Here is a 27,708-nt window from a genome sequence, read left to right on the forward strand (position 1 = left end):
TTTATCTGTCTGGTCATTCCCTACGTAAGGATTTGAATACTGAAAGTTTGTTGCTCGAAAGAGTGAGGCTAACCCCTTTGAATTTTCAGTAAGAATCTGGACGATTTTACATGATGCTGACATAAATTCCTTGATGCACGACTATGACTGAATTTTACAAGAGAAATGAATTGCGCACAGTCTGGACTTGCTGCAAGCAACAGACTAGTAGAAACGTCAAAAAATGTAAAAACTTCACCAGGTTGGGGATAAGATGAAGAAGGATAAAAACAAATTCATGGCTTCAAAGTTTCGGTCCTGTTCAGTTTCAGTGAATGTATTACTCCTTGATCTTAGTGAAAGTGTTCAGGTGTCAGTATTTGGTACATGAACGAGTTGCCAGATAGAATGAACGTTAAAGGAAGAAGGAGTTAAGAATTAGTTGAACATTCTATGTAAGAGCCAAATATTTTGTTAGAGTGAAAATTTGCAATACATATTAGCCGACACAGCATATGCGATGTAGTACATGAGATGATAATCATTCTAGTTTGTAAGTATATTGTGCTGCACACAGGCGCAATGCACCTCTGCAGAGTATCATGTGTATGACATTGTAGTTTTTTATGTAACATTAATGGAAATAAACGAATAAATGAATTTCTGTGTGTTTTCTTCGAAATTGCTCAGCTGGCGGCCCTGCGATCTTTTGCGGGTCTCGTCTGCGTGTCTCAGGGTCCAATCCGTCTAAATGCGGTTACACCAATCGATTCTGATTGTAAAACGGGAGACGGTTTGCCTTGATAAAAGGTACGGCTAAGCCGTTTGGTACTTTAGCAAAATTTTGACGACTTTGGAAAGTACTGGAAAACGATTCTTGCATGCGCTATTCCGACGTAATTTTTCGAGAGGAATCGATTAAGCGCAGTCCCAATACGCTGCGAGCAACGCCTGAGAAGTTACAGGCGAAAAACTGCTTATTTTCGTCCTCATTTCTCTGCTGTTGGTCGTACGCTCTTTTTCATGTGTTTTTTGAGTTCCTGGGGGTCGATTTACTCCGGAAAGGGTCATACGAATCGATTCCAGAACGAAAAATTTTCGGCTCGGGAAATGAGGAAAAAACTAAGGCTAACCCCTTTGGATTTTTGGCCAAAATTTCGACGAGTTTGAAAAATGCTACAATCAATTCTTTGAGGCACTATTCCGACGTAATTTTTCGAGAGGAATCGATTAAGCGCAGTCCCAATACGCTGCGAGCAACGCCTGAGAAGTTACAGGCGAAAAACTGCTTATTTTCGTCCTCATTTCTCTGCTGTTGGTCGTACGCTCTTTTTCATGTGTTTTTTGAGTTCCTGGGGGTCGATTTACTCCGGAAAGGGTCATGTGAATCAATTCCAGAACGAAAAATTTTCGGCTCCGGAAATGAGGAAAAAACTAAGGCTAACCCCTTTGGATTTTTGGCCAAAATTTCGACGAGTTTGAAAAGTGCTACAATCAATTCTTGAAGGCACTATTCCGACGTAATTTTTCGAGAGGAATCGATTAATCGCAGTCCCAATACGCTGCGAGCAACGCCTGAGAAGTTACAGGCGAAAAACTGCTTATTTTCGTCCTCATTTCTCTGCTGTTGGTCGTACGCTCTTTTTCATGTGTTTTTTGAGTTCCTGGGGGTCGATTTACTCCGGAAAGGGTCATGTGAATCGATTCCAGAACGAAAAATTTTCGGCTCCGGAAATGAGGAAAAAACTAAGGCTAACCCCTTTGGATTTTTGGCCAAAATTTCGACGAGTTTGAAAAGTGCTACAATCAATTCTTGAAGGCACTATTCCGACGTAATTTTTCGAGAGGAATCGATTAATCGCAGTCCCAATACGCTGCGAGCAACGCCTGAGAAGTTACAGGCGAAAAACTGCTTATTTTCGTCCTCATTTCTCTGCTGTTGGTCGTACGCTCTTTTTCATGTGTTTTTTGAGTTCCTGGGGGTCGATTTACTCCGGAAAGGGTCATACGACTCGATTCCAGAACGAAAAATTTTCGGCTCCGGAAATGAGGAAAAAACTGAGGCTAACCCCTTTGGATTTTTGGCCAAAATTTCGACGAGTTTGAAAAGTGCTACAATCAATTCTTTGAGGCACTATTCCGACGTAATTTTTCGAGAGGAATCGATTAAGCGCAGTCCCAATACGCTGCGAGCAACGCCTGAGAAGTTACAGGCGAAAAACTGCTTATTTTCGTCCTCATTTCTCTGCTGTTGGTCCTACGCTCTTTTTCATGTGTTTTTTGAGTTCCTGGGGGTCGATTTACTCCGGAAAGGGTCATACGAATCGATTCCAGAACGAAAAATTTTCGGCTCCGGAAATGAGGAAAAAACTAAGGCTAACCCCTTTGGATTTTTGGCCAAAATTTCGACGAGTTTGAAAAGTGCTACAATCAATTCTTTGAGGCACTATTCCGACGTAATTTTTCGAGAGGAATCGATTAAGCGCAGTCCCAATACGCTGCGAGCAAGGCCTGAGAAGTTACAGGCGAAAAACTGCTTATTTTCGTCCTCATTTCTCTGCTGTTGGTCCTACGCTCTTTTTCATGTGTTTTTTGAGTTCCTGGGGGTCGATTTACTCCGGAAAGGGTCATGCGAATCGATTCCAGAACGAAAAATTTTCGGCTCCGGAAATGAGGAAAAAACTAAGGCTAACCCCTTTGGATTTTTGGCCGAAATTTCGACGAGTTTGAAAAGTGCTACAATCAATTCTTTGAGGCACTATTCCGACGTAATTTTTCGAGAGGAATCGATTAAGCGCAGTCCCAATACGCTGCGAGCAACGCCTGAGAAGTTACAGGCGAAAAACTGCTTATTTTCGTCCTCATTTCTCTGCTGTTGGTCCAACGCTCTTTTTCATGTGTTTTTTGAGTTCCTGGGGGTCGATTTACTCCGGAAAGGGTCATACGAATCGATTCCAGAACGAAAAATTTTCGGCTCCGGAAATGAGGAAAAAACTAAGGCTAACCCCTTTGGATTTTTGGCCGAAATTTCGACGAGTTTGAAAAGTGCTACAATCAATTCTTTGAGGCACTATTCCGACGTAATTTTTCGAGAGGAATCGATTAAGCGCAGTCCCAATACGCTGCGAGCAACGCCTGAGAAGTTACAGGCGAAAAACTGCTGATTTTCGTCCTCATTTCTCTGCTGTTGGTCCTACGCTCTTTTTCATGTGTTTTTTGAGTTCCTGGGGGTCGATTTACTCCGGAAAGGGTCATACGAATCGATTCCAGAACGAAAAATTTTCGGCTCCGGAAATGAGGAAAAAACTAAGGCTAACCCCTTTGGATTTTTGGCCAAAATTTCGACGAGTTTGAAAAGTGCTACAATCAATTCTTTGAGGCACTATTCCGACGTAATTTTTCGAGAGGAATCGATTAAGCGCAGTCCCAATACGCTGCGAGCAACGCCTGAGAAGTTACAGGCGAAAAACTGCTTATTTTCGTCCTCATTTCTCTGCTGTTGGTCGTACGCTCTTTTTCGTGTGTTTTTTGAGTTCCTGGAGGTCGATTTACTCCGGAAAGGGTCATACGAATCGATTCCGGAACGAAAAATTTTCGGCTTCGGAAATGAGGAAAAAACTAAGGCTAACCCCTTTGGATTTTTGGCCAAAATTTCGACGAGTTTGAAAAGTGCTACAATCAATTCAATGAGGCACTATTCCGACGTAATTTTTCGAGAGGAATCGATTAAGCGCAGTCCCAATACGCTGCGAGCAACGCCTGAGAAGTTACAGGCGAAAAACTGCTTATTTTCGTCCTCATTTCTCTGCTGTTGGTCCTACGCTCTTTTTCATGTGTTTTTTGAGTTCCTGGGGGTCGATTTACTCCGGAAAGGGTCATACGAATCGATTCCAGAACGAAAAATTTTCGGCTTCGGAAATGAGGAAAAAACTAAGGCTAACCCCTTTGGATTTTTGGCCAAAATTTCGACGAGTTTGAAAAGTGCTACAATCAATTCTTTGAGGCACTATTCCGACGTAATTTTTAGAGAGGAATCGATTAAGCGCAGTCCCAATACGCTGCGAGCAACGCCTGAGAAGTTACAGGCGAAAAACTGCTTATTTTCGTCCTCATTTCTCTGCTGTTGGTCCTACGCTCTTTTTCATGTGTTTTTTGAGTTCCTGGAGGTCGATTTACTCCGGAAAGGGTCATACGAATCGATTCCGGAACGAAAAATTTTCGGCTTCGGAAATGAGGAAAAAACTAAGGCTAACCCCTTTGGATTTTTGGCCAAAATTTCGACGAGTTTGAAAAGTGCTACAATCAATTCTTTGAGGCACTATTCCGACGTAATTTTTCGAGAGGAATCGATTAAGCGCAGTCCCAATACGCTGCGAGCAACGCCTGAGAAGTTACAGGCGAAAAACTGCTTATTTTCGTCCTCATTTCTCTGCTGTTGGTCCTACGCTCTTTTTCATGTGTTTTTTGAGTTCCTGGGGGTCGATTTACTCCGGAAAGGGTCATACGAATCGATTCCAGAACGAAAAATTTTCGGCTCCGGAAATGAGGAAAAAACTAAGGCTAACCCCTTTGGATTTTTGGCCAAAATTTCGACGAGTTTGAAAAGTGCTACAATCAATTCTTTGAGGCACTATTCCGACGTAATTTTTCGAGAGGAATCGATTAAGCGCAGTCCCAATACGCTGCGAGCAACGCCTGAGAAGTTACAGGCGAAAAACTGCTTATTTTCGTCCTCATTTCTCTGCTGTTGGTCCTACGCTCTTTTTCATGTGTTTTTTGAGTTCCTGGGGGTCGATTTACTCCGGAAAGGGTCATGCGAATCGATTCCAGAACGAAAAATTTTCGGCTCCGGAAAGGAGGAAAAAACTAAGGCTAACCCCTTTGGATTTTTGGCCAAAATTTCGACGAGTTTGAAAAGTGCTACAATCAATTCTTTAAGGCACTATTCCGACGTAATTTTTCGAGAGGAATCGATTAAGCGCAGTCCCAATACGCTGCGAGCAACGCCTGAGAAGTTACAGGCGAAAAACTGCTTATTTTCGTCCTCATTTCTCTGCTGTTGGTCCTACGCTCTTTTTCATGTGTTTTTTGAGTTCCTGGGGGTCGATTTACTCCGGAAAGGGTCATACGAATCGATTCCAGAACGAAAAATTTTCGGCTCTGGAAATGAGGAAAAAACTAAGGCTAACCCCTTTGGATTTTTGGCCAAAATTTCGACGAGTTTGAAAAGTGCTACAATCAATTCTTTGAGGCACTATTCCGACGTAATTTTTCGAGAGGAATCGATTAGGCGCAGTCCCAATACGCTGCGAGCAACGCCTGAGAAGTTACAGGCGAAAAACTGCTTATTTTCGTCCTCATTTCTCTGCTGTTGGTCCTACGCTCTTTTTCATGTGTTTTTTGAGTTCCTGGGGGTCGATTTACTCCGGAAAGGGTCATACGAATCGATTCCAGAACGAAAAATTTTCGGCTCCGGAAATGAGGAAAAAACTAAGGCTAACCCCTTTGGATTTTTGGCCAAAATTTCGACGAGTTTGAAAAGTGCTACAATCAATTTTTTGAGGCACTATTCCGACGTAATTTTTCGAGAGGAATCGATTAAGCGCAGTCCCAATACGCTGCGAGCAACGCCTGAGAAGTTACAGGCGAAAAACTGCTTATTTTCGTCCTCATTTCTCTGCTGTTGGTCGTACGCTCTTTTTCATGTGTTTTTTGAGTTCCTGGGGGTCGATTTACTCCGGAAAGGGTCATACGAATCGATTCCAGAACGAAAAATTTTCGGCTCCGGAAATGAGGAAAAAACTAAGGCTAACCCCTTTGGATTTTTGGCCAAAATTTCGACGAGTTTGAAAAGTGCTACAATCAATTTTTTGAGGCACTATTCCGACGTAATTTTTCGAGAGGAATCGATTAAGCGCAGTCCCAATACGCTGCGAGCAACGCCTGAGAAGTTACAGGCGAAAAACTGCTTATTTTCGTCCTCATTTCTCTGCTGTTGGTCGTACGCTCTTTTTCATGTGTTTTTTGAGTTCCTGGGGGTCGATTTACTCCGGAAAGGGTCATACGAATCGATTCCAGAACGAAAAATTTTCGGCTCCGGAAATGAGGAAAAAACTAAGGCTAACCCCTTTGGATTTTTGGCCAAAATTTCGACGAGTTTGAAAAGTGCTACAATCAATTCTTTGAGGCACTATTCCGACGTAATTTTTCGAGAGGAATCGATTAAGCGCAGTCCCAATACGCTGCGAGCAACGCCTGAGAAGTTACAGGCGAAAAACTGCTTATTTTCGTCCTCATTTCTCTGCTGTTGGTCCTACGCTCTTTTTCATGTGTTTTTTGAGTTCCTGGAGGTCGATTTACTCCGGAAAGGGTCATACGAATCGATTCCGGAACGAAAAATTTTCGGCTTCGGAAATGAGGAAGAAACTAAGGCTAACCCCTTTGGATTTTTGGCCAAAATTTCGACGAGTTTGAAAAGTGCTACAATCAATTCTTTGAGGCACTATTCCGACGTAATTTTTCGAAAGGAATCGATTAAGCGCAGTCCCAATACGCTGCGAGCAACGCCTGAGAAGTTACAGGCGAAAAACTGCTTATTTTCGTCCTCATTTCTCTGCTGTTGGTCCTACGCTCTTTTTCATGTGTTTTTTGAGTTCCTGGGGGTCGATTTACTCCGGAAAGGGTCATGCGAATCGATTCCAGAACGAAAAATTTTCGGCTCCGGAAATGAGGAAAAAACTAAGGCTAACCCCTTTGGATTTTTGGCCACAATTTCGACAAGTTTGAAAAGTGCTACAATCAATTCTTTGAGGCACTATTCCGACGTAATTTTTCGAGAGGAATCGATTAAGCGCAGTCCCAATACGCTGCGAGCAACGCCTGAGAAGTTACAGGCGAAAAACTGCTTATTTTCGTCCTCATTTCTCTGCTGTTGGTCCTACGCTCTTTTTCATGTGTTTTTTGAGTTCCTGGGGGTCGATTTACTCCGGAAAGGATCATACGAATCGATTCCGGAACGAAAAATTTTCGGCTTCGGAAATGAGGAAAAAACTAAGGCTAACCCCTTTGGATTTTTGGCCAAAATTTCGACGAGTTTGAAAAGTGCTACAATCAATTCTTTAAGGCACTATTCCGACGTAATTTTTCGAGAGGAATCGATTAAGCGCAGTCCCAATACGCTGCGAGCAACGCCTGAGAAGTTACAGGCGAAAAACTGCTTATTTTCGTCCTCATTTCTCTGCTGTTGGTCCTACGCTCTTTTTCATGTGTTTTTTGAGTTCCTGGGGGTCGATTTACTCCGGAAAGGGTCATGCGAATCGATTCCAGAACGAAAAATTTTCGGCTCCGGAAATGAGGAAAAAACTAAGGCTAACCCCTTTGGATTTTTGGCCAAAATTTCGACGAGTTTGAAAAGTGCTACAATCAATTCTTTGAGGCACTATTCCGACGTAATTTTTCGAGAGGAATCGATTAAGCGCAGTCCCAATACGCTGCGAGCAACGCCTGAGAAGTTACAGGCGAAAAACTGCTTATTTTCGTCCTCATTTCTCTGCTGTTGGTCCTACGCTCTTTTTCATGTGTTTTTTGAGTTCCTGGGGGTCGATTTACTCCGGAAAGGGTCATACGAATCGATTCTAGAACGAAAAATTTTCGGCTCCGGAAATGAGGAAAAAACTAAGGCTAACCCCTTTGGATTTTTGGCCAAAATTTCGACGAGTTTGAAAAGTGCTACAATCAATTCTTTGAGGCACTATTCCGACGTAATTTTTCGAGAGGAATCGATTAAGCGCAGTCCCAATACGCTGCGAGCAACGCCTGAGAAGTTACAGGCGAAAAACTGCTTATTTTCGTCCTCATTTCTCTGCTGTTGGTCCTACGCTCTTTTTCATGTGTTTTTTGAGTTCCTGGGGGTCGATTTACTCCGGAAAGGGTCATACGAATCGATTCCAGAACGAAAAATTTTCGGCTCCGGAAATGAGGAAAAAACTAAGGCTAACCCCTTTGGATTTTTGGCCAAAATTTCGACGAGTTTGAAAAGTGCTACAATCAATTTTTTGAGGCACTATTCCGACGTAATTTTTCGAGAGGAATCGATTAAGCGCAGTCCCAATACGCTGCGAGCAACGCCTGAGAAGTTACAGGCGAAAAACTGCTTATTTTCGTCCTCATTTCTCTGCTGTTGGTCGTACGCTTTTTTTCATGTGTTTTTTGAGTTCCTGGGGGTCGATTTACTCCGGAAAGGGTCATACGAATCGATTCCAGAACAAAAAATTTTCGGCTCCGGAAATGAGGAAAAAACTAAGGCTAACCCCTTTGGATTTTTGGCCAAAATTTCGACGAGTTTGAAAAGTGCTACAATCAATTCTTTGAGGCACTATTCCGACGTAATTTTTCGAGAGGAATCGATTAAGCGCAGTCCCAATACGCTGCGAGCAACGCCTGAGAAGTTACAGGCGAAAAACTGCTTATTTTCGTCCTCATTTCTCTGCTGTTGGTCCTACGCTCTTTTTCATGTGTTTTTTGAGTTCCTGGAGGTCGATTCACTCCGGAAAGGGTCATACGAATCGATTCCGGAACGAAAAATTTTCGGCTTCGGAAATGAGGAAAAAACTAAGGCTAACCCCTTTGGATTTTTGGCCAAAATTTCGACGAGTTTGAAAAGTGCTACAATCAATTCTTTGAGGCACTATTCCGACGTAATTTTTCGAGAGGAATCGATTAAGCGCAGTCCCAATACGCTGCGAGCAACGCCTGAGAAGTTACAGGCGAAAAACTGCTTATTTTCGTCCTCATTTCTCTGCTGTTGGTCCTACGCTCTTTTTCATGTGTTTTTTGAGTTCCTGGGGGTCGATTTACTCCGGAAAGGGTCATACGAATCGATTCCAGAACGAAAAATTTTCGGCTCTGGAAATGAGGAAAAAACTAAGGCTAACCCCTTTGGATTTTTGGCCAAAATTTCGACGAGTTTGAAAAGTGCTACAATCAATTCTTTGAGGCACTATTCCGACGTAATTTTTCGAGAGGAATCGATTAGGCGCAGTCCCAATACGCTGCGAGCAACGCCTGAGAAGTTACAGGCGAAAAACTGCTTATTTTCGTCCTCATTTCTCTGCTGTTGGTCCTACGCTCTTTTTCATGTGTTTTTTGAGTTCCTGGGGGTCGATTTACTCCGGAAAGGGTCATACGAATCGATTCCAGAACGAAAAATTTTCGGCTCCGGAAATGAGGAAAAAACTAAGGCTAACCCCTTTGGATTTTTGGCCAAAATTTCGACGAGTTTGAAAAGTGCTACAATCAATTTTTTGAGGCACTATTCCGACGTAATTTTTCGAGAGGAATCGATTAAGCGCAGTCCCAATACGCTGCGAGCAACGCCTGAGAAGTTACAGGCGAAAAACTGCTTATTTTCGTCCTCATTTCTCTGCTGTTGGTCGTACGCTCTTTTTCATGTGTTTTTTGAGTTCCTGGGGGTCGATTTACTCCGGAAAGGGTCATACGAATCGATTCCAGAACGAAAAATTTTCGGCTCCGGAAATGAGGAAAAAACTAAGGCTAACCCCTTTGGATTTTTGGCCAAAATTTCGACGAGTTTGAAAAGTGCTACAATCAATTCTTTGAGGCACTATTCCGACGTAATTTTTCGAGAGGAATCGATTAAGCGCAGTCCCAATACGCTGCGAGCAACGCCTGAGAAGTTACAGGCGAAAAACTGCTTATTTTCGTCCTCATTTCTCTGCTGTTGGTCCTACGCTCTTTTTCATGTGTTTTTTGAGTTCCTGGGGGTCGATTTACTCCGGAAAGGGTCATACGAATCGATTCTAGAACGAAAAATTTTCGGCTCCGGAAATGAGGAAAAAACTAAGGCTAACCCCTTTGGATTTTTGGCCAAAATTTCGACGAGTTTGAAAAGTGCTACAATCAATTCTTTGAGGCACTATTCCGACGTAATTTTTCGAGAGGAATCGATTAAGCGCAGTCCCAATACGCTGCGAGCAACGCCTGAGAAGTTACAGGCGAAAAACTGCTTATTTTCGTCCTCATTTCTCTGCTGTTGGTCCTACGCTCTTTTTCGTGTGTTTTTTGAGTTCCTGGAGGTCGATTTACTCCGGAAAGGGTCATACGAATCGATTCCGGAACGAAAAATTTTCGGCTTCGGAAATGAGGAAAAAACTAAGGCTAACCCCTTTGGATTTTTGGCCAAAATTTCGACGAGTTTGAAAAGTGCTACAATCAATTTTTTGAGGCACTATTCCGACGTAATTTTTCGAGAGGAATCGATTAAGCGCAGTCCCAATACGCTGCGAGCAACGCCTGAGAAGTTACAGGCGAAAAACTGCTTATTTTCGTCCTCATTTCTCTGCTGTTGGTCGTACGCTCTTTTTCATGTGTTTTTTGAGTTCCTGGGGGTCGATTTACTCCGGAAAGGGTCTTACGAATCGATTCCAGAACGAAAAATTTTCGGCTCCGGAAATGAGGAAAAAACTAAGGCTAACCCCTTTGGATTTTTGGCCAAAATTTCGACGAGTTTGAAAAGTGCTACAATCAATTCTTTGAGGCACTATTCCGACGTAATTTTTCGAGAGGAATCGATTAAGCGCAGTCCCAATACGCTGCGAGCAACGCCTGAGAAGTTACAGGCGAAAAACTGCTTATTTTCGTCCTCATTTCTCTGCTGTTGGTCCTACGCTCTTTTTCATGTGTTTTTTGAGTTCCTGGAGGTCGATTTACTCCGGAAAGGGTCATACGAATCGATTCCGGAACGAAAAATTTTCGGCTTCGGAAATGAGGAAGAAACTAAGGCTAACCCCTTTGGATTTTTGGCCAAAATTTCGACGAGTTTGAAAAGTGCTACAATCAATTCTTTGAGGCACTATTCCGACGTAATTTTTCGAAAGGAATCGATTAAGCGCAGTCCCAATACGCTGCGAGCAACGCCTGAGAAGTTACAGGCGAAAAACTGCTTATTTTCGTCCTCATTTCTCTGCTGTTGGTCCTACGCTCTTTTTCATGTATTTTTTGAGTTCCTGGGGGTCGATTTACTCCGGAAAGGGTCATGCGAATCGATTCCAGAACGAAAAATTTTCGGCTCCGGAAATGAGGAAAAAACTAAGGCTAACCCCTTTGGATTTTTGGCCAAAATTTCGACGAGTTTGAAAAGTGCTACAATCAATTTTTTGAGGCACTATTCCGACGTAATTTTTCGAGAGGAATCGATTAAGCGCAGTCCCAATACGCTGCGAGCAACGCCTGAGAAGTTACAGGCGAAAAACTGCTTATTTTCGTCCTCATTTCTCTGCTGTTGGTCCTACGCTCTTTTTCATGTGTTTTTTGAGTTCCTGGGGGTCGATTTACTCCGGAAAGGGTCATACGAATCGATTCTAGAACGAAAAATTTTCGGCTCCGGAAATGAGGAAAAAACTAAGGCTAACCCCTTTGGATTTTTGGCCAAAATTTCGACGAGTTTGAAAAGTGCTACAATCAATTCTTTGAGGCACTATTCCGACGTAATTTTTCGAGAGGAATCGATTAAGCGCAGTCCCAATACGCTGCGAGCAACGCCTGAGAAGTTACAGGCGAAAAACTGCTTATTTTCGTCCTCATTTCTCTGCTGTTGGTCCTACGCTCTTTTTCGTGTGTTTTTTGAGTTCCTGGAGGTCGATTTACTCCGGAAAGGGTCATACGAATCGATTCCGGAACGAAAAATTTTCGGCTTCGGAAATGAGGAAAAAACTAAGGCTAACCCCTTTGGATTTTTGGCCAAAATTTCGACGAGTTTGAAAAGTGCTACAATCAATTCTTTAAGGCACTATTCCGACGTAATTTTTCGAGAGGAATCGATTAAGCGCAGTCCCAATACGCTGCGAGCAACGCCTGAGAAGTTACAGGCGAAAAACTGCTTATTTTCGTCCTCATTTCTCTGCTGTTGGTCCTACGCTCTTTTTCATGTGTTTTTTGAGTTCCTGGGGGTCGATTTACTCCGGAAAGGGTCATGCGAATCGATTCCAGAACGAAAAATTTTCGGCTCCGGAAATGAGGAAAAAACTAAGGCTAACCCCTTTGGATTTTTGGCCAAAATTTCGACGAGTTTGAAAAGTGCTACAATCAATTCTTTGAGGCACTATTCCGACGTAATTTTTCGAGAGGAATCGATTAAGCGCAGTCCCAATACGCTGCGAGCAACGCCTGAGAAGTTACAGGCGAAAAACTGCTTATTTTCGTCCTTATATCTCTGCTGTTGGTCCTACGCTCTTTTTCATGTGTTTTTTGAGTTCCTGGGGGTCGATTTACTCCGGAAAGGGTCATACGAATCGATTCTAGAACGAAAAATTTTCGGCTCCGGAAATGAGGAAAAAACTAAGGCTAACCCCTTTGGATTTTTGGCCAAAATTTCGACGAGTTTGAAAAGTGCTACAATCAATTCTTTGAGGCACTATTCCGACGTAATTTTTCGAGAGGAATCGATTAAGCGCAGTCCCAATACGCTGCGAGCAACGCCTGAGAAGTTACAGGCGAAAAACTGCTTATTTTCGTCCTCATTTCTCTGCTGTTGGTCCTACGCTCTTTTTCGTGTGTTTTTTGAGTTCCTGGAGGTCGATTTACTCCGGAAAGGGTCATACGAATCGATTCCGGAACGAAAAATTTTCGGCTTCGGAAATGAGGAAAAAACTAAGGCTAACCCCTTTGGATTTTTGGCCAAAATTTCGACGAGTTTGAAAAGTGCTACAATCAATTCTTTAAGGCACTATTCCGACGTAATTTTTCGAGAGGAATCGATTAAGCGCAGTCCCAATACGCTGCGAGCAACGCCTGAGAAGTTACAGGCGAAAAACTGCTTATTTTCGTCCTCATTTCTCTGCTGTTGGTCCTACGCTCTTTTTCATGTGTTTTTTGAGTTCCTGGGGGTCGATTTACTCCGGAAAGGGTCATACGAATCGATTCTAGAACGAAAAATTTTCGGCTCCGGAAATGAGGAAAAAACTAAGGCTAACCCCTTTGGATTTTTGGCCAAAATTTCGACGAGTTTGAAAAGTGCTACAATCAATTCTTTGAGGCACTATTCCGACGTAATTTTTCGAGAGGAATCGATTAAGCGCAGTCCCAATACGCTGCGAGCAACGCCTGAGAAGTTACAGGCGAAAAACTGCTTATTTTCGTCCTCATTTCTCTGCTGTTGGTCCTACGCTCTTTTTCATGTGTTTTTTGAGTTCCTGGGGGTCGATTTACTCCGGAAAGGGTCATGCGAATCGATTCCAGAACGAAAAATTTTCGGCTTCGGAAATGAGGAAAAAACTAAGGCTAACCCCTTTGGATTTTTGGCCAAAATTTCGACGAGTTTGAAAAGTGCTACAATCAATTCTTTGAGGCACTATTCCGACGTAATTTTTCGAGAGGAATCGATTAAGCGCAGTCCCAATACGCTGCGAGCAACGCCTGAGAAGTTACAGGCGAAAAACTGCTTATTTTCGTCCTCATTTCTCTGCTGTTGGTCCTACGCTCTTTTTCATGTGTTTTTTGAGTTCCTGGGGGTCGATTTACTCCGGAAAGGGTCATGCGAATCGATTCCAGAACGAAAAATTTTCGGCTTCGGAAATGAGGAAAAAACTAAGGCTAACCCCTTTGGATTTTTGGCCAAAATTTCGACGAGTTTGAAAAGTGCTACAATCAATTCTTTGAGGCACTATTCCGACGTAATTTTTCGAGAGGAATCGATTAAGCGCAGTCCCAATACGCTGCGAGCAACGCCTGAGAAGTTACAGGCGAAAAACTGCTTATTTTCGTCCTCATTTCTCTGCTGTTGGTCCTACGCTCTTTTTCATGTGTTTTTTGAGTTCCTGGGGGTCGATTTACTCCGGAAAGGGTCATACGAATCGATTCCAGAACGAAAAATTTTCGGCTCTGGAAATGAGGAAAAAACTAAGGCTAACCCCTTTGGATTTTTGGCCAAAATTTCGACGAGTTTGAAAAGTGCTACAATCAATTCTTTGAGGCACTATTCCGATGTAATTTTTCGAGAGGAATCGATTAAGCGCAGTCCCAATACGCTGCGAGCAACGCCTGAGAAGTTACAGGCGAAAAACTGCTTATTTTCGTCCTCATTTCTCTGCTGTTGGTCCTACGCTCTTTTTCATGTGTTTTTTGAGTTCCTGGGGGTCGATTTACTCCGGAAAGGGTCATACGAATCGATTCCAGAACGAAAAATTTTCGGCTCCGGAAATGAGGAAAAAACTAAGGCTAACCCCTTTGGATTTTTGGCCAAAATTTCGACGAGTTTGAAAAGTGCTACAATCAATTCTTTGAGGCACTATTCCGACGTAATTTTTCGAGAGGAATCGATTAAGCGCAGTCCCAATACGCTGCGAGCAACGCCTGAGAAGTTACAGGCGAAAAACTGCTTATTTTCGTCCTCATTTCTCTGCTGTTGGTCCTACGCTCTTTTTCATGTGTTTTTTGAGTTCCTGGGGGTCGATTTACTCCGGAAAGGGTCATACGAATCGATTCCAGAACGAAAAATTTTCGGCTCCGGAAATGAGGAAAAAACTAAGGCTAACCCCTTTGGATTTTTGGCCAAAATTTCGACGAGTTTGAAAAGTGCTACAATCAATTCTTTGAGGCACTATTCCGACGTAATTTTTCGAGAGGAATCGATTAAGCGCAGTCCCAATACGCTGCGAGCAACGCCTGAGAAGTTACAGGCGAAAAACTGCTTATTTTCGTCCTCATTTCTCTGCTGTTGGTCCTACGCTCTTTTTCATGTGTTTTTTGAGTTCCTGGGGGTCGATTTACTCCGGAAAGGGTCATACGAATCGATTCCAGAACGAAAAATTTTCGGCTCCGGAAATGAGGAAAAAACTAAGGCTAACCCCTTTGGATTTTTGGCCAAAATTTCGACGAGTTTGAAAAGTGCTACAATCAATTCTTTAAGGCACTATTCCGACGTAATTTTTCGAGAGGAATCGATTAAGCGCAGTCCCAATACGCTGCGAGCAACGCCTGAGAAGTTACAGGCGAAAAACTGCTTATTTTCGTCCTCATTTCTCTGCTGTTGGTCCTACGCTCTTTTTCATGTGTTTTTTGAGTTCCTGGGGGTCGATTTACTCCGGAAAGGGTCATGCGAATCGATTCCAGAACGAAAAATTTTCGGCTTCGGAAATGAGGAAAAAACTAAGGCTAACCCCTTTGGATTTTTGGCCAAAATTTCGACGAGTTTGAAAAGTGCTACAATCAATTCTTTGAGGCACTATTCCGACGTAATTTTTCGAGAGGAATCGATTAAGCGCAGTCCCAATACGCTGCGAGCAACGCCTGAGAAGTTACAGGCGAAAAACTGCTTATTTTCGTCCTCATTTCTCTGCTGTTGGTCCTACGCTCTTTTCCATGTGTTTTTTGAGTTCCTGGGGGTCGATTTACTCCGGAAAGGGTCATACGAATCGATTCCAGAACGAAAAATTTTCGGCTCCGGAAATGAGGAAAAAACTAAGGCTAACCCCTTTGGATTTTTGGCCAAAATTTCGACCAGTTTGAAAAGTGCTACAATCAATTCTTTGAGGCACTATTCCGACGTAATTTTTCGAGAGGAATCGATTAAGCGCAGTCCCAATACGCTGCGAGCAACGCCTGAGAAGTTACAGGCGAAAAACTGCTTATTTTTGTCCTCATTTCTCTGCTGTTGGTCGTACGCTCTTTTTCATGTGTTTTTTGAGTTCCTGGGGGTCGATTTACTCCGGAAAGGGTCATACGAATCGATTCCAGAACGAAAAATTTTCGGCTCCGGAAATGAGGAAAAAACTAAGGCTAACCCCTTTGGATTTTTGGCCAAAATTTCGACGAGTTTGAAAAGTGCTACAATCAATTCTTTGAGGCACTATTCCGACGTAATTTTTCGAGAGGAATCGATTAAGCGCAGTCCCAATACGCTGCGAGCAACGCCTGAGAAGTTACAGGCGAAAAACTGCTTATTTTCGTCCTCATTTCTCTGCTGTTGGTCGTACGCTCTTTTTCATGTGTTTTTTGAGTTCCTGGGGGTCGATTTACTCCGGAAAGGGTCATACGAATCGATTCCAGAACGAAAAATTTTCGGCTCCGGAAATGAGGAAAAAACTAAGGCTAACCCCTTTGGATTTTTGGCCAAAATTTCGACGAGTTTGAAAAGTGCTACAATCAATTCTTTGAGGCACTATTCCGACGTAATTTTTCGAGAGGAATCGATTAAGCGCAGTCCCAATACGCTGCGAGCAACGCCTGAGAAGTTACAGGCGAAAAACTGCTTATTTTCGTCCTCATTTCTCTGCTGTTGGTCGTACGCTCTTTTTCATGTGTTTTTTGAGTTCCTGGGGGTCGATTTACTCCGGAAAGGGTCATACGAATCGATTCCAGAACGAAAAATTTTCGGCTCCGGAAATGAGGAAAAAACTAAGGCTAACCCCTTTGGATTTTTGGCCAAAATTTCGACGAGTTTGAAAAGTGCTGTAATTAATTCTTTAGGGCACTATTCCGTCGTAATTTTGCGAGAGGAATCGATTAAGCGCAGTCCCAATACGCTGCGAGCAACGCCTGAGAAGTTACAGGCGAAAAACTAAAGAACTTTATTGTTATCACTCAGCTGTGGGTCCTACGATATTTCGGAAATGTTCTGTGACTTATGGGGTTGAGTGATTGAATGCTTGTGACGTTGATGCTGTGTGCACGAATGCATGTCAGCTTGTTTCAGAGGGCTTCTGATCGCTTGCTGAGTCAGCTATGGGAACAACTGTCACAGACGAACAGCACTCAATTCGTACTAACCTTTTTAAGATGAGGGGAAGGGAAATTACAAACTCGAAAGTTCAAGGTTTCAGTTTTAATTTATTCAGTATGCCTTAATCGTAGTACAAGTATTCACGTGTTAATATATAGTACCTATAAGCAAATTCGCAAATAGTATAGTAGTGAAAGACGAAAAGAAATGCAAAGGAATGATTGTACACTACATAAAAATCCAACCATTATATGACAGGAAAAAAGTGTTATAGATGTTCCTAACCCTAGGCAGAATATATCAAATCTAATACGAGATTGTTTTAACAGCACTCTGCAGGAAACGATTTGTATAATTTTGTATTGTTACTCTTTGATGTATACTGTATTGAAATAAATGAATGAATCAAAAGATTTTTTTTTCACTGTCTTTGTATCCTTTGAGCTATTGGTGTTCCGATTCTTGAAATCACTACTCTGCCATTGGGGTTCATTTGGATTGAAAAGGATCATTTGAATCGATTTAAAGGCAAAAAGTTCTCCGCCCCTAGATGAAAGAAAAAGAAAGGAAAATGCTCCGAATTTTTTCCGAAAATCACTACGATTTTGAATAAAGCTCAAGCCAATATTTCAATGTATTACACCGGCTTTATTATGCGAAACGAATTTTTTGCGCGCAGTCCGAATACGTCGCAAGTAACGGATTAAAAGTTACAGCCGAAAACGAAAGGTCTTCTTCAGAATTTCTCTGCTCTCAGTCCCACACTCTTTCTTATGTCTTTTCTGCGATTTTTAGGGTTCAATTAATGCAGAACGAATAATAAAAATCGATTCTGAGCTTTAAAAAAGTAAGGCCAACCTGTCTGGATTCTTAGAGAGAATTCCGACGACTCTAGAAGATGCTGGAATCGTTTCTTATATGCGCCATATTTATATGATTTTACGAGAGGGATTGCGTTTTCGCCACCACAGACAGCGATCTATGTTTACCGAAATGCTTAGGAGACACTTGCATGTCATGTTTTGAGATCGTTTGCCAAGCATCGGCATAAAAGTATCTGAGTTAAAAGTAATAAATTCACACAGAGTCTGAATCGACAGTTAATCGTGTTTCATTGTTCAACGATATTCTAGCTATGATCCCGGAGTTAGCAAGCGCAGTACGTGCCTAGAAAAACAATCAACCTCAAATAACACCTGCAATGAAAAAATTAGCGATCAAAAATTACCATATTTCGTCGTATTATTTTGCGCAGAAAGGATCAAATGAAAAGTAATTTGGGATAAATGATAAAACGGTTGATCGAAGATATTATGATGGAGTTTACTTCCAATTTCAGAATGTACATTTTACAGAAGTATAGTATATTTTATGTATTAACTTTCTATTCTCGGAACACAGTTCAATTATGGGACTACAAATCTCGACTTAAACTGATGCTTACGGACAGTGTAATAGCAAATGATCAAATAAATATTATTATTTGTTGATAGTTCACGAAACGCTGAAGACAGGTGCTAATTCTGATGAATGTGTATTTACAAGTATCTTCAACTAACTCCGCAATTTAAACTCGTACTTTAATTTATAACTTGTAAACACTTCTTAAATAATTACGACTGATGTAGGTGCCTTGGATCAACTGAACTCATTCAAACTTGTTTCATTCGACACTCGATTCTGAGGATTCATTTTACGGTATTAGAATTATTAGTGTTCGTTGATTCGTACACAGCAGTTAACGATAACATGATGTATAATCTAATGTCGAAATTAATATGACGTATATGTATATATGTACTTCAATAGTGAACAATTCAAAACAACACAATAATGTCAAGTGCTATGAGCATGGAAGTTATATAATGATTATTATTTAAAGTCATGTTAACGAACATTGAAAACGTGGACATTCATTCATGTTTCCGTTCTAATTTCATATTCCAAATACCGCGTTTCCAGTCGACTTGCAGTGCTGGGTATTGTAGTTTAGTAATTCGTAGAGATTATGTTTCAGTGTGCATATAGCATTGGGTAAAATAATGTATATACGTGCAAAGTATGTGGATTTCAATGGATAGATCAGTGGTGATTTGCATATAGTTTATTAGCCTGTTGTGATTGTTGTATATACAGTTAGTAATAACCATATTAATATTAGCATACTATATGAAGACTATATGTGTTACAGCAGAGCACAGTGAACTTTTCGTTATCTTCCTCTGAATACCCAAAAATCTTTTCAAATATATTATGATTTTTATTACAATTTAAAAGCAATATTTAAATTCGAAACAATTTATCGTAAATATTCGCAGTAGATATACACACACACACAGGTATATATATAGGTATATATATATATACCTACATTGAATTTACAATTTCTGAAGTAAAAAATACCCCTTCCTAATTGATTAGAAATATTTAATTTTGATTTGATAGGTTTTTCTTTCCTTCTTTCAAATTTTCAATTGTCACGAGTAAACGCGTATGTATTTGTACATATGCATGCATACATACATGCATACATACATAGTAAATACACGAAAAGAAGAAGAATTAGATAAAGTACATAATGTGGGGCTTATGTGCTACAAGTCACAACGCCAGAGTGAGGGGCACCTCGTCTCCTGCATGGTCTGCTCCGTTTTCGAATCATACTCCTAATAATTCTGTGAAATAATACACGTATTTTTATTCGTTCTGGCCCAGTTTGTTTGTGTAGCAGTTAATTATTATTATTATTGTTATTTTCTTTTTGCAAACAAAAATGAAATCATTTGCTACAAGAATTGTGATGAAGCTTTACATCAAGTTATAATGAATGAATTGCTATAAAAAAAGTAATAACTACGACACGTTGAAGAAGCCTCGATACCGAACGATATATCTGGCATAGCATGTCAGGAGACAGAGGTGCCGTATATGAGTTCCTTTGGATTTTACGTACATTTTTTCGCCTCTGATGTGATTCAACGTTGCTTCAACTATTATTGTTCAACATCCTGCCATATTAATATAGTATACATAGTCTGTGCTGCACCCTCTTAATTTCCTTGGTTAGATCATACTTCGTATTGAGTAAATGCAATGCGATCTATGTGTGAAAGGTTCAGTGCCAGAGTAGCCTAACCCACATTGTCGACAAGGCTCACTTCAACCCAATCCTAAGCCATTTAATATAAGCCTATTCGACAATGTGGGTGTCGATACTCTGGCACTGAACCCTTGATGTATCGTACATAATGCAGATATATAATTATTTTCCAATACTTATATAAAATCAAATGAGACGTTGAAATTGCAAGTTCTGCTCTATCTAGACGAGTACATTGAGGAAAGTTTTTAGTAGATATTATATAGTATGATGACTAGCAAAGAGTGAGTCGAAACGTAAAAGAATATAATTTTACAATGACTTCTACCATCTCTTTATTTCGTGTATGTATAGTATTTTGGGAGTTTCAAATTTATATTTTCTGTCTTTCGACGTCTAATTTATTGAATATTTTTCTATGAAATTGATAAATTATATTCCGACGGAACGTGCAGTAATTTTTCGACGAACAACACGGTGAGACAGATGCTTCCGATTTCTTTTGTTTTCGACCATGAAAAAACTACACGTACAGGGGCAGATGGTCATTTTATCATTTACATAGAAAAAACTCAATACCTATAATGCGCTGTATTCTCTCATTACCTACAGTACAGTCGCCCTATGTCAGGGCAATTGAGGCCTACCACTATCCGTACAGGGTCTTTAATTTGTGCTGGATACAGGATGAAGGGGCACATTAAATCGATCGCATAGCAGCTACCATAATCATCACCTTTGACCCGGTGTTCTCGTACGAACATTTCCCTAATTGTTTCTAGTAATTTCAATCTATTAATTATGCACATATTATAGCATTCGAGGTGTTGTATGGTGACTGCGTAATGCACGCGAGGTATCGGGTAGAGATATACATATAATATACTGACATGTATTAAACTTTTAGTTTTGTATAACGCGTATGAGGACTATATGAAGTGTAATATCTGCCGACGTCTTACGGGGTGAGATTTGCCAGAATTGTTATTTGGAATGCGCATAATCAATCGCCTAAGTAAGTAATGATTATGGAAGTGTTTTAATATTATTGCCGTCTTTGTACAGTGTATATTATATATATTTATAACATTGAAAAGAAAGATTTATATGAGAAATTTTTTGTATATAATATACTCGCCCCCGGAAAGTGCGAGACATAATATGTATATATATACATGTACATGTATAATATATATATATTAGGCTGAAAACACCGTTGATTTATTATTAAGAAGTAACTTCTAATACAGTATTTTTTATTTGAGAAATTTTCCTTGCTCTTTTTCATTTTCTAAATTGTCTGTTATTTTCTTTTATCTTTATTTTTCACCTGATAATCATTCATCTATGAAATATCTACGATAAAAAGTTTTTTTCATATTCTTTTTTATTAAATTTCATGCTACAATTTAGTTTTCCCTTTAAATTTTAATTAATCAATAATCTCACTTTGTCGCATCAACACCAAAGTATTATGCAACCTTTTGTTTTCATTAACTTTTAAATTTAATTAAAAATTTTATTTTCATCGTTTAACTTTTTCAAAAATTACGTTTTAGTTGAAAGTGGAATTGACACGCATATAAGGTTATTGAAGTAGCCTTTTTATAGCAAGAATAATAGTGCGGATGCAATAAAACATATATGTGTAAATATATATGTATATATAAATGATCCACTTTTTACACTTTTGACTTGACCACTGTAGGATTACTTATTGTTACAAACACGACGGCCTCATCAGGATACGTCGACTTTAATTTACAATTAGAATAATTACATGTATATCCGTCTATCTTATGTAACTATGAGTGTAACTGAGAAAAGAAAACTTCTAAAATAGAGACTGCAGGTCGTATTGCATCGGCACTATATCGATACATAACAATAAGTATGTATCAGTGCATAATGCACTATAATGCAATAAAATATAATGTGAGGTGCCGAGGTTGACTGCAGCTACATTTTCGTTTTTTTTTCACGGTACCAGCTTGGCATTGTTAAGCATTAATTCCCATTTGCAACCATTTTTTGGTTTACGACAATCCCATGAAAACGATTGGCTTTTGTAGAAAAAAAGTTTTATATATGTACGTATCCGTCTATAACGCGAGATCAAGGAAGACAAATCACCTGTCACTTGGAGACTACACGTAGTATAGTTTCTTTTTGTGTTCCTGTTCTATTCACAGAATATTGTCGGGGCAATGAAGTTATAGAAACATTCACATTTACGATCCGATACATTGCGTTCAGACAACCACATCGGAAGGGCAGGATGTGAAATTTGATAAGAATCTTGCAGTTGCGAATAACGACGAGGTGAGCAATAGCTGTAAATGGAAAGAAACTAATCGGAAACATCTATCAATTATCAGGGTCAAATGAAAAGTTGCGTGCAGTGCATCAAGAGGGATTAGAGATTGATAAAAGTTCCGTAGCAGAATTATTGACACGAAAACTTTCGAGTTCCGACGCTACGCTTGATTTCACGACACAATCACACAGCGCACCATCAACCTCAACAAATCAAATTTAGGCCAAACTTTTCATCAATACACAATCGTGATTGTGCATCGACAATATGATGTAATAGATGTAATAATTGTATATTTATACTCGTAAACTTATCTATCAATATAAGAAAGTAACGTATTCTCTCAATTCCTATATGATGAATATTTCACTACACTAAACTATAATATCTGAGATTAAGGCTAATATATTTACTGTCTATTCGAGCTCTGGCTGACAGAAAACTCTGGTTAAACTTGTAGTATGTGATTTTTCTCATTCCGTCTTCCTTCCTGCCTTCCTTTCTTTCTTCTTTTCATTTATATTTTAATATGTATAAGGGCACCATTGGTTGCTAATGTATAGAAAAAACTTGTTGGGTTTCTTCCGAAATGATTAAAAACTTTTGGGTCCGTCTATCCCAACAAAAATATTTTATGCATCAATGTTTTATTCCGTATAATTATTGAAATATATTTATTATTTTCGGTAATCTCAAAGTGACGATGTGTATCGCGGTACGTATTTAATTTGTGTGCGAGCAAGAATGAGAAAATATACATTTTTGTCCAGCTGCACTTGAAATAGGTATAACTGACAAACCAGAATGACATATTCTCTTGCAGTAAGTTTTGATAAAAGTGAGTTATTATACCCATTGGTGCCCGCTACCTAAACATGATCATTGAATTCTAATAAATATTATTAATTGAATAATAATTTAATATAATTACATTCAAAATTTACAAAGTTTGAAACTTTAACTTTAGCATTAACTTGTAAGATCTCATCACATTCGAAATTTTATCTCAATAACCGTGAATGTATATATTATAGTATGTAATGGTAGATTGAATATTTGTTACTACGAATCAGCAGGTATAATGTATTCGTTAGATTTAACAAAATATAACTCACTAGTAATTTGAAAATTTTAGAATAACGTTGAACGAAGAAATAATCAACGAGTAAAGAGCTTTGTTATCTCATACTCGATTATGAATGATTTCGTTGGGTTTGCTTTGAAAAAATTCTGCTGATGTAAGATCATTGGGTATGAAAACAACTTATAAGCCTGTTGGAAAACTGAAGAAAAAGATTGAACTTTCTTTTTTATTAAACTTTGTCGGTTAGTTTTATATTTTGTTTCCTTTCAACTTATCAATCGACCTGATCCCGGTACTCTTTCCATATTTATTTTATTCTTAGGACCTAGCAACTGCATATTCTTACCTTCAAGAGCTAATAAGATACTTGTACTTATGGGTTGTTATACATCATATCATATCATAATATATCATAGTGAACACCGAAGAATATATTTAATGAATTGCTTCTTTGTTAGTATAGAAATTTTAATATGCCTCTGGTGCAATTGAAAATTTAACTATTACAATAATTTTAGAGGGATAAGAAATGTGTAGATTTTACAAGGAACCTACGAATCAATCATATAGAAAAATTACTAGTATACACGAAGCTTACGTACTTCAAACCTGATCACGTGTACTAAGTAGAAAACAGAAAAATTGAACGAATTTAAAAAAAAATTATCCATTGTACAGATATATTACGTTACCGGCACATTTAACTTTCAGATTTTCTCTTTATCAATTTCGCATGACGTAACATTTGAATTATACGGCTGAGAGTGTTGAACTGTCCGTATATATTATATTCATGTGATGACTGACCTAACAGTAATGAGAGATAATGGTTCAACTTTAATTTAATACATATGATAGAATATAAGTATATATATATATATATGTGTGTATATATATATATATGTATAATAGGTAATAACATAGCTACCTAGACTAACAATTACACTTTCTGTACAATGCAAGGTGAGCTTGATATATAATATTGTATTGAATTATTTATAACGTATATTTTTCATCATTTCATAGTTGTAATTATCATATAATTTTAAATAATAACCCATAATCATTATTATTAATTATTATTATTATTATTAATTATTATTTTTTCTCTTTTTCTCCTCTCTTTGTGAGTGTATTACATCTCAAACTTTATATAATATCCTCAACAGAACGTAACGTGACACTGTATTTGTTTAAATTGGTTATTATCATCACCATCATCATCATCATCGTCATCGTCATCATCATCGTCATCAACATCAGTAAATAGACATTCTATTTCACTGCGATTTTCAATGATCACTGTGTAACTATATAATATACGTAAGATATCACATATATCAGTAACTTTTGAAGAAACTAATACATGAATATCATATTTAATACACAAAACTTCTCTGTATTCCCTCATTAATACGATTATACATATTATATTTATTCATTCATTTGAATTTTTTTTTTTTTTTTTCTTTTATTAATATTATTCATAACACCTAATATTATAATATTATTGCTGCAGCAAAAGGTTTAATTTATGGTGACCAGCACGATAAAACAACGGCGTGTATGCATTTCAGATTCAATAATCCCTCGGAACTTTCAAGACGGTTGTCTCTAATAATAATAAGAATAATCATCGGACGCTCAAAGTCTGAGGAAAATGATGTTAATAATTAATACAAGCTCTTTGCATTGTATAGAAATAAAATATTATATGACAGAGAAATAGTTAGAGGAATAAATGTGAATCAACAGAGGTATATTGTTATATCACGAAGAAAAATGAAATCTGAAACATCATTGTTAAATAACGGCCCGTAATTTCTTCTATTCACGTATGTTTGTCTGGCCGTTAATCAGCTCGACCGATGTCTATGGTAACGGCTGTAAAGATGCCTCATCGTCATTGTTTTATAGTACGAAGGGTGCCCTATATAAACTAATTCTCTATTACTTATAATATACGCAAATGCTGACCCACCGAATATTGCAAGCTGCGTTCAATACAAAATATCATCAATTAAACTTTACTACCACTAGGCTAATTCTACCCCTCTATAACATTGTGATGACTGGGTGGTTGAAAAAATGAACAGCAATGAAATGAAATTAGTATTAATTATGATTTCAGCAGTCTCGGTGGCATATTGGGATACTGATATGCACTCTTCGCCGAAATGTACGGTCGCTCTTGTTTGGACTATAACACAATCCACGCAGTAGCTCCTCAAACATTTATGACGCACTATGCTTTTTCTGAAAATAATTTAAACAAATTGAATATTTATTTTTCTTCGTTCTTCATTGATCTCTACTCATTCATACCTACATCCGCGTATCTTCTGTATCTTTAACAAAAAAATCATAAAACTATTCCGATACTTATTATTTGTTCAGTTTCAAAAATCGTATGAAACCGAGTCACCTCGGTAGTTGAAAATAACTAAATTACTTACGTAGAAACTGTTTGTACTCGTCGTGTTGGGTGGAATAAATTTGAAAATACCGTGTGAACAGAGATACGCGGGACGTAGTTTGGAACAATGTTGTAAGTAAAAAGTAAAGATAAACAAATTTACCTGACAGTTGTTCACAGTCCAAAGTATCCACCGATGGTGGTTGCCACGATGACCGCGAGGATAGCGAGGCAGATCATAATCATGATCTTCTTCTGTTCTCAGCATTAACAAATTGGTAAATTGTGAATTATATTTATAAATAAACTCTCTATAAACTCTGTCTGGTGTAACAGTTCTGTGACACTCTGTCCACTACTATTATACCCATCATATACATAATGTTTTTTGTTTTCATACTAACATTTTAATCCTAGTATCTTGCATACTCAAACGATACTTACAAATATTAAAATTATTCAACTATCTTTAACTGTCATTTATAAATTATGAATGTATTATTTTCTCAGTGGTTCCTTATCATCGTCACCAACAACACTATACAGCGGAATAAAGCATATCTCGACACGTACATACATTCAACTGTCCCGGAATGAAGTAGTGAAACGAAAAGTATAAAATAAAAATATTTATTTACATAATGAGCTTAAGCTCAATCATAATATTTTATGCGATATAACAAATATTCGTTACAGAAATCAGTAATAACAGTAACAATAATAATAACAAGGACGATAATAATAATAATAATAATAATAATAATAATAATGATAATAAAAATAATAAGAACAATAATATTAATAATATTAATAACAGTCATAACGACAACAAAGTAGAATCACGAATAAGCAATTAAATTGTATAAGTCTTCACTTACGAGATTGCTTGAAGCCCATACGATTAGAAATATTCTAAATGGATGTGCAATTGGTACAAAGTGTATAATTGAAGACTTTGTCCGAGTTCTACACTGTATCTCTACGCGAATGTGCGAAGTGATAAGAACGAACGAACTGTTTTCTGATACATATTCATACAAATAGAAAATTAAGAAAAAAGAGACGATGTATAAAGAACAAACATACGATGAAATGAAATGAAAAGTAATAATAAATTTACATGTTTAATGAACCAGTAAAAATGAACTGTCAAAACTGATATTACACTTAAATATTGATAAAACTTTACGAACAGGACTTTTGCTCAACTCCGTTGTCACCCAGATCCGGGTCATCCGATTGAATCAATGAATACCTTGATAATTATTTGTAAGCATATAACCAGCGTCAGATAAACATAAGCTATTAATTATTGCTGGTTTGTAGGATTAAGACATTAGTACTGTTCTGTGTTATTATCTTTGTTATTATTATTATTATTATTAATTAATTAATTATTTTATTATTATTATTATTATTGTTATTAATATTGTTAATCGCAGAAATATTAATAGCGAGTATCTATATTATGTATGCGTACCTTCATGAAGTATCGGTATCGAATTGCAAAGGTAATCAATTTATTTACTCGCGTTATACTTTGGGCAAAAATTTGGAATTAGCATTTATTCCGTAAACTCTATGAATTATATATATTATCCCATTGTCGGGCAGAATTAGTCCTAACTATCAGAGGCTAATCGTAGATATCGTACGAATGACCAGCTCTTGCACGGATAATATTTATTGTAGTTCAGTTTTACAAGTATTAAAATATTTGTTTGTATGTTTGTTTTTTCCAAACATTTTGGGTTTTCAATTTTTTTTGTTGTTTTTTTTTTTTTGTCGTTTTTCTTTTTCTTTTCTTTAAGTAGAACACTATATGATCGCGAACAATGTTGAACCGACGTATTAAACTGAATTGAAAAATGAAGATGAATTAATAATAAAGGAAAAAAAAAAAAAAAAAAAAAACCGTATGCGTTAATATTTTTCAATGTAGCGAACTCGATTGCTAAACATAATGTATAATGAATATTTTTGGATTACGTTATATTAGAATGCATACCCCGTACGCAAGAAATTGGGTGATTGATTTTCATATATAATTCGTGACTCCTCGCGCGATATTTACAAC

The 27,708-nt window shown here is 38.4% G+C and overlaps 1 protein-coding gene and 1 long non-coding RNA gene across 2 annotated transcripts in view; one reads left to right on the plus strand and one right to left on the minus strand.

The window, feature by feature from the left end:
* The first annotated feature begins 13 nt into the window (after positions 1 to 13).
* LOC124405511 lies at positions 14 to 19,099 on the plus strand. Its single transcript, XR_006929117.1, has 4 exons — positions 14 to 24; positions 770 to 772; positions 13,967 to 13,979; positions 18,826 to 19,099. It is a non-coding gene; the product is annotated as an uncharacterized LOC124405511 (long non-coding RNA).
* Positions 19,100 to 24,666: 5,567 nt separating this feature from the next.
* Positions 24,667 to 27,708, minus strand: part of LOC124406081 (syntaxin-1A) — a 72,527-nt gene continuing 69,485 nt past the window's right edge. The window contains exons 9-10 of the mRNA XM_046881436.1: positions 25,795 to 25,886; positions 24,667 to 25,471 (exon numbers count right to left, since the gene is read on the minus strand). Of these exons, the coding sequence (XP_046737392.1) occupies positions 25,806 to 25,886 (81 nt within the window). The 3' untranslated portion in view covers positions 24,667 to 25,471; positions 25,795 to 25,805. The remainder of the gene's footprint in view (positions 25,472 to 25,794; positions 25,887 to 27,708) is intronic.

The sequence above is a fragment of the Diprion similis genome, chromosome 4, assembly GCF_021155765.1.
Source record: "Diprion similis isolate iyDipSimi1 chromosome 4, iyDipSimi1.1, whole genome shotgun sequence".
In the NCBI taxonomy this organism is placed as follows: Eukaryota; Metazoa; Arthropoda; class Insecta; order Hymenoptera; family Diprionidae; genus Diprion; species Diprion similis.